The sequence below is a fragment of the Glycine max genome, chromosome 15, assembly GCF_000004515.6.
Source record: "Glycine max cultivar Williams 82 chromosome 15, Glycine_max_v4.0, whole genome shotgun sequence".
Lineage (NCBI taxonomy): Eukaryota > Viridiplantae > Streptophyta > Magnoliopsida > Fabales > Fabaceae > Glycine > Glycine max.
This window is the reverse complement of record NC_038251.2, coordinates 8,524,189-8,532,472: the sequence shown is the minus strand read 5'-3', so window position 1 is coordinate 8,532,472 and position 8,284 is coordinate 8,524,189. Positions and strand designations below refer to the sequence as shown.

Here is an 8,284-nt window from a genome sequence, read left to right as displayed (position 1 = left end):
TTAAATAACAAATATAATTTCAAGATACACGTTCAATTACAAGACCCCCTCCCCCCTTTTACTTTCTTGAAAGGAAGCACAAAATAATCCTAAATATCCTCCCACATCCACACCCCCGTCCCCCCCAAAAAAACAAAAAACCTAAACAAGATTTTTTTTTTCACCTCACAGAAGGAATAACAACAAAATGGTGAAAGCAGCAAAGTAATTGTGCAAAATGTTGTTGATTGCACTTATTTTCATGCTTCTAAAGGTTCTGAACCTTAAATTATCCCCTGCATTGCTTGATTGAGTAGTGTTCACCACTTCCTTTGTCTTGTTGGTTAAATTCTTACTGCACCAAGAGAATGAGAACACACTTAGGCAGAGAAGACAGTTCTCAATTTTCTTTATAAAAAAATAAAGTTTAGATCCAGAGAACAATGAAAAACAACTAGGCGACTAAGCAGACAAAGTTTCTAACCTTCCTGGAAAGATACATTTACCGTGACCTGCAAAGGTATTCCCCACAAGAATGGTTAAAAAAAATATATTAATCACAATTGTTACACTCAACACTAGGAATAGACAACAAAGAGAAAGACATATAATGCAATATTTACATAGATATGGAGAAAATATGCTTGCATTGTATACTTGATATACTTGGGTTTGCCAGCAAGAATTATGTAAGAAACTGTGAAAAAGTTGTACCCTGAACAGCAAGAAAGTGACTAGTATATGAAGGTAATCCAGAAACATGAAACAGAATCTCTGCAATTGTCAGGGTAAACGGCCAAACAGGGGACCTCAGACACAGACAAGCCAGCATCCTATTAACACCGCATTTATTGTGGCATAGAGAATTAATTCTTTCACTTTCTAAAAAATACTAATGAAAACATATGTTCCAACGTAGTTTTTCTCTCAGCTTTTTCATAATCAATTTAACCAATTCAACTCTGTCCCAATCCTAAACCAAACGGCACAGTCATAGGAAGGTTTATGGTTCACCAACTCAACAAGGAATTGCAATCTCAACTCTTTTTAATTGAATTTTCTCACGTAAAAGTAGAGTCAAGTCAAAGAGCCTTTGCACTATGTGGGTGCCACACACAAATGCTTTTCATAACAGAAATCATTGCCTCCCCGCAGCTCAAATTTCCCCCTTTTCTAATCGTTAGTAGAAATCCTTATGATTCACTAGCCTTCTCTTTATCATAGACTGTTGGATCATAAAACAAGCTAATCGGGTAAAACAAGTTGGATTTTAAAGCCATAATAACCAGATGAAAATCCGAACCCCTTCACTCACAAGAATCTAGCCAAATCTAATCTCAATCATTAAAATTCCATATTGCCAATGAAGCCACTAGCAACCCGCACATTATAATCGCAATTCGCAACAAATATAAAAGCTCTAAATTAACCAATAAAGACTAGAAGAAATTTCAGGTGTTGACACTTACTGGGGTCACTGGTTGTGATCATAGCTACCCCTTTGAAGTCACAAGACCCAGGAGACTTCCCCTGACTCTGGTAATAGCTATCAAAAGCATAAGAAGCATGATTCTTAACATTATTGGGCTGGAAACAACTCTCCCCAGGCTGAATCTCCGAACAATTCGCCCTCCCCGGTCCACACGCCCAATCCAACGCGGCCTGCAAGGTCTTCAAATCCACCCCATGATCCTCCTCCACAACACAATAAGTCTGATTGGCATTATCACTCGCCAGAAAACTCCCAATCCCAGACATACGAAGCAAATACGCCGGCGTAGCATTCCCATAAAACAAACCCCAATTCGCCTCAGAAACAGGCGGGGACCTCAAGTCTTCATTAAAAAGCTCGTATATGTAAACACTAGAAGTAGTTTCCGGGTGCAGAGGGGTGCCACTCCGATCCAAAACGTGCTTAATCAAGTTCGAATTATACGTCAGCGCGTTGGAAGGAGTTGCATAGGGCTCCTTAGAGTCCCCTCTAGAAGGCCAACCGGTTTCGGTGACGAGAACGGTTACATCAGTGACGTTGAGATTCTTCATGGAGAAGTAAGCAGCGTCGATCATGGCGTCGAGGAGGTTGGTGTAGTGAAGAAGAGTGTTGGGGTCGAGCATTTGTTTGGAGAAAGGGAGGGGTTTGAAGAGGGTGTTTTCGAGAGGGACGAGGTTTCTGTTCTGCATGAAGACGTAGTAAGGGTAGAGGTTGAGCATTAAGGGGGAATTTGTTTGAGAGAGGAAATGGAGAAGAGGGAGAATGAAGGTTTCTAGGGTTTGGTTGAAGAAGGCTTGGGAGGGAGGGAAGGGGTTGAGGATGACGGAGGCGGAGTGAGGGGTGGAAACGAAGACGTCGTTATGGAGATTGGAATAGACGAGGGCGGCGTGGAGGGAGCGAGGGCGGGAGGAGGAGGGGGCGCGGAGGGGAGGGAGGAGAGGACCTCGTCGCCGAGGGAGACGGCGGCGATGCGGGTGGAGGGGTGGTAGGCGGCGACGTTTCTGCGAATCCAGAGGTGGCGGTGGTGTTGGAGGAGGCGATGGCGAGGAGCTGGTTGTTGGGGACGCTGATGGTGACGTGGATGTGGGTACCCGACAGGGCGCGGAGGATGTCGGGGTTGGGGTCGTAGAGGCGGATGTGGGTGATCTTCTGGTGCATGAGGAAGTTGACCAGGTCCGGTGCGGGCAAGAGGTTGGATACGTCTGTGCCGATGTTAACGCCCACGAATGGGTCGTCGGAAAAAGTAGCCACATGGTGGTAGTGAATCAAGGATAACAAGAGTAACAGTGACAAATAATTTGACTTTATCATTTCAATTCCTCCTCTCTTCAGCTTCGCCTTCTTGCATTGTCCTCTGTGAAGCTTCTTCTTTCTGCTTTGTTTGGGTTGTCAGACATTGCTGCCTTGGCGCCTGAGGTGTTTTTTGTTTCCCAGTTTCCCAGTTTGGGTGAGTGAAGAACGGAAGATACCAAGGACTTTAGTTAGAGCGTTATTCTTGTCATCTAGAAGGCTTGTCGGTTCAAATTCAACGGATTTTCATCTTTTCCTTTGTTTTTAAGCAATATTTTATTGAAAATAAATATTTTAAAAAAAGAGGTGTGAAATTTATATTATTTTTTAAAATAGGAACTTTTTCTCTTCAACCTAAATGTCCTCCAGTGAATCTTGGAGTTATCAAACTCACAAAATTTGAACATAATATAATTTTTTTTTATGGTGGTAATAGTAGTACTTTTTCCGTCCAACTATAAATCTATATGATGATAATTATTTTGAAATAAAAAAATATTTCTCAATCGTGCAGAAGTACTATTAATAATGATAAATTTATTGAAATGTAACTCCTGCACCGTCAACAATAATAGCTATGGTGTCTTTTACTAATTAAATGTGGTACTTTTTTTTGTAGTCATCCTTATTTTAAGATTTTTTTTTCTTATAAAACAGTACTTTTAATTGTGTACACACATATTCCTTAAAAAAAACAAAAAATGTGTACACGCATATAAGTTTAGTTAAATTTAGTTTTACAGTTAACATCATTAATAAGGCTACGGTGTTAAAACTTATAACTGCTGCAAAAAAATTCTAACAATATAAAATCACTTCAAAATGTTATGCAACTCTAATATATATACAAAATTTTGCTTGTGTGTAGAAATAGTTAGCAGTTTTAAATTATTCCATTAACATCAACACATTATAACATAAAAGCGATTTTATCATAACTGAACATAAAAGAAATGATTATCAAATATATTTTTTTACAACTACTAATCCAGATACAGCCTTATTTATTTTGAAGCAAAAGAAGAGAAGGGAGAAAAAAATAAAAATAAAAATCTCAAGCGACTAAAACTTGGGGAAGGATTTGACTTTCATGGTCAAAATTTAGGGATTTGGACAAAAAGGAGAAGTGATAAATAACGAATCTGGTGGCATTCTATGTAGCCTTAAACGGATCTATGGTTGAAGACAATGGCTTTACTTTTCTTATAACCAATTATATATGTTTGTGACTCAATTAAAGATGATTATTAAATTTCAACAAAACAGCCTGGCTTGTGCAGAGAGACGTTGCTTGTTTACTTGTGCATCCAAAAGCTTCTCTTGCTTTGAACTTCTAGCACGTTCTCAAAACAGATTGAAAGTTGATAAAGAAATCTCAACATTACTATATAGTAATTGCATAATACACAATACATAGTTAGCTAATTGAACCACTTGTTCACACAATTTCTTGCCAAAGAAACCAAACTTTATGACCATAAAGCATTTGAACATTTACCAGTTGAACATCTCTGAGGTGTATGTGTTTGAAAAAGTTAGAGTAAAATATACATTTTTCTTTACTTTGGCCTTTTAGGATATGCATAAAAAATAAAAATAAAAAATCAGTAGTTACTATAAAATAAGTTTTTATAAAGCATAGTAAAATATGATATTTGCTTGATGACGTCTAAATTTACCAGAGAATTGAGATACACTGATTTTACTCTGAGAAGACTTACATGCATGACTGCTATAAGAGAATTTTACAAATCTGTTACCCTGTTGTGTGTGTCAGCAACAAAACAATAACACTGGTTTCGAATGCTAATAGAGAACACTATTGTCTTGGTCACAATATCAACTAGATCACGATCGAGGCTGATAATAAGTATGAGATGAGAAGGCCGATTTGCGTTCGCACATGTGATTAAAGATTTGATATGATTTCCACCTTTTTTATGGATGTGGATTTGATTTCCTGTGACGCCAACTTTCTTATTTGGTGGACAACTCTCTAAGATAAGAGATTAGTTGAGTAGCTGTAATTAAATAAAATTACTTGTGATTTAAAGTTATACAGTAATTCACTAAGCGAGTTTTTGCAGCAATCGTAACATATTATTGGCATCATGTTTAGTACAAAGTAATATAAGAGTGTCTTTTTGTTCTACAGCTTAAAAAGAAGAAAGAAAAACAAATTACAATACCACACTATTGAATATGGACTATCATGTTTAAATAAACTTTTAATTAAATATTTTATAAGAAAAGAAAAATAAAATAAATTTCTTTCAAACTAAAATTAGCTTATTGATAAATTTCAAATAATCCTCTAAGTCTTTCACCATTATTGTCAAATATTTGAATGGCCAATAATCTATTGCTTATTTGATCCCATAAAAGGGACTTTCGGTTACCAACTTTACCACCATATATTTGCCACTTGGAAGCTTTAATATTTCAATGACAATCGCAATAATTAGTTAAAGAATTGCAATCATTATGTTTGCATAGATTAGCCGACTTAAGATCAATGAAAAGAAGGTGGAGGATAATGAGATGTCCCAACTCATGCCCACTAAAAAAACTCTCTTTCATAGATTGGAAGAGCGTGTGGATGATGTTGAACCACCACAGGTGGGATTGTTCAACTGCAAACCGGCAAGTGTTCCTAAGCCTATGATAAAGTTAAGAAAAAGAATAAAACTTTGCCAGGAAAAGAGACAAAAAGCCAGACCTTAAATTGACATAAACAATGATTATATATCAATTGAGTAAAACGTTCTGGCAACAATGCTTGATGTTGCTGTTTGGATCTCAATTAGCTAGTTAATGAAGAAACAGAAAATGTCTCAAAAAATAATTAAAAGAGTCCAATAGTCAAGCAATCTGAAATGGGAATCCAAAGAAACGAAGGAAAAAAAAAAAGACTACATGGAACCACACATACATGTAACATGGACAAGAAGCAGCACTTTGGTAGAGTGTACTTGGTGTAAATATTTGAAAGCAAGTGTTAGTCAGTATCTTAAGGGTATTAGTTAGAAAATTAAAAAGAAAAAGATTTTTATTAGGATGTATAAAATTATGTTGTCTATGAATTTTTTTGTATGTTCTTCTATGAATTATACTTTAAATACTTTCTCCTTTTAATTTTTTAACCAACTCCTTAAGGGCACTATTAGCAAGGAGAAATTATATGTTGGTCCGCGATCACCATATCAACTATGATCTTGGTTAGTAATTACACGATACGTGTACAAAACAAGATATACATCATGTAGAATGCTAACAGTATTATCTTTTAAGTTTTAACATAATAATATCAAAATTAAAATCCTTTTTTAATCAAATTTGTGCAAATCACGTGTAGATGTTGATATCAAATTTAAAACTTCTAAGAAATAATTGCTCCATCATTACCTCTATCTTCTCCTACGTCATTGAAAATGTTGAATGCTTTGCCGTTGATGTTTTGCAAAACAACCATGAACGCTGCCATTGTTGTATAGAGAAGATAAAATAGTGTTTTATTCTATCATTCAGAATGTGTACAAGAAGTGTATATATAGAATACAAGAGAATAAGAGAATAAGTTATCCACTAAATTATCTATAACTTAAATTAAGTTTGAATTTAAATGACAATAAACTAAAAGATAAACTTGAATTATCATATTAACAATCCAATATGCTCTCGCAAGATGGTGGTGGTGGAGACAACACCAATCTTGTCCATCATAAATTTGTGGCGCGAGGACACAAGAGCTTTGGTGAAGAGGTCAACATGCTAATGACAAGATGGAACAAGTGAGACTCGGAGTTGCTTGTTGGCTATTAGATCCTGCACAAAGAGATGGTCAATTGTGAGATGTTTCATACACAAGTGAAATATAGGGTTTGCACAAAGATACATTGCTCCAATGTTATAAGAATACATCGTTGGAGAAGGATCAGGCTAAATGTGATTCAATGATTGTTGTGGTTATTTTATGGTATTCAACTTTTGTTGAAGATTTGTCAATGATGGATTGCTTCTTGCAGCTCCAGGAGATGACACTCAGGCCAAAGTAAACTACGTAAGCACCCGTGGACCTTATGTCAGAAGTGTTGTCAACCCAGTTAGCATCATAAAAGGCACGAAGATGTTGATCTGGAGATGATCGCAGTTGAAGTCCAAAATCTATTGTTCCTTTGAGATACCTGAGGACTCGCTTGGTTGCTTGCATGCGAATTTTAGTAGGGTCCTTCATGATCTAAGAGCTTGTTGATAGGGAATGCTATATCAGGGCATGTGAGAGAGAGATATTGCAGCGAGTCGACAAGCTGGCAGTAAACAATGCCATCACAAGAGGGGACATCACCTGATGCGAGATTGCATGTGGTCAATAAAGGGGTGTTGACTGGTCGAGCATCATGCATGTTGTGGGCTTGAAGAAGATCATGAATATAGTGATGTTGTCTAAGAAATGAGGAGACGTCACCTGATACGAGATTGCATGTGGTCAATAAAGGGGTGTTGACTGGTCGAGCATCATGCATGTTGTGGGCTTGAAGAAGATCATGAATATAGTGATGTTGTCTAAGAAATGAGGAGACGTCACCTGATGCGAGATTGCATGTGGTCAATAAAAGGGTGTTGACTGGTCGACCATCATGCATGTTGTGGGCTTGAAGAAGATCATGAATATAGTGATGTTGTCTAAGAAATGAGGAGACGTCACCTGATGCGAGATTGCATGTGGTCAATAAAGGGGTGTTGACTGGTCGACCATCATGCATGTTGTGGGCTTGAAGAAGATCATGAATATAGTGATGTTGTCTAAGAAATGAGGAGACGTCACCTGATGCGAGATTGCATGTGGTCAATAAAGGGGTGTTGACTGGTCGAGCATCATGCATGTTGTGGGCTTGAAGAAGATCATGAATATAGTGATGTTGTCTAAGAAATGAGGAGACGTCACCTGATGCGAGATTGCATGTGGTCAATAAAGGGGTGTTGACTGGTCGACCATCATGCATGTTGTGGGCTTGTAGAAGATCATGAATATAGTGATGTTGTCTAAGAAATAGTCCATGTGATGTAGGAACAATTTCAACACCCAAAAAATGTGTAGTGTGCCAAGTTCCTTCAAGGAGAATTGTGAGGCCAATGCATCTTGGAATTGCTTGATAAATAATATGACGTTACCTGTAAGCAGCAAATCATCAACATAGACAAGAAAATAAGTCAAGATTGAACCTCAATTGTAGATGAACAATAAGGTGTCGGATTTAGAGTTGACAAATTCAAAGTGGAGGAGGAAATTCTTACGCATAGGATACCATGCTCTCAGTGCCTATTTAAGACCATGGAGGGCCTTGTGAAGCTTACAAACATGGTTTGGGAGTTACGAATTAGTGAAGCCAAGAGGTTGAGACATATAGATGTCCTCAGAGATGGTGTCGTAAAGGAACACATTGTTAATGTCCATTTGGCTGAGGGGCCACTCCTTGGATAGTGCATGACAAAGGACCAGTGTGATTGTTTGTGGCTTTACCA

At 37.5% G+C, this 8,284-nt stretch overlaps 1 protein-coding gene across 1 annotated transcript; it reads right to left on the bottom strand.

The window, feature by feature from the left end:
* On the bottom strand, positions 1-3,059 carry LOC100794870 (glucan endo-1,3-beta-glucosidase 1). Its single transcript, XM_006598277.3, is given in 5 exon segments — positions 1-334; positions 464-491; positions 1,449-2,369; positions 2,372-2,485; positions 2,488-3,059. Coding segments are annotated over 5 exon segments (1,527 nt in total). The 5' UTR covers positions 2,783-3,059; the 3' UTR covers positions 1-165.
* Positions 3,060-8,284: the final 5,225 nt, after the last annotated feature.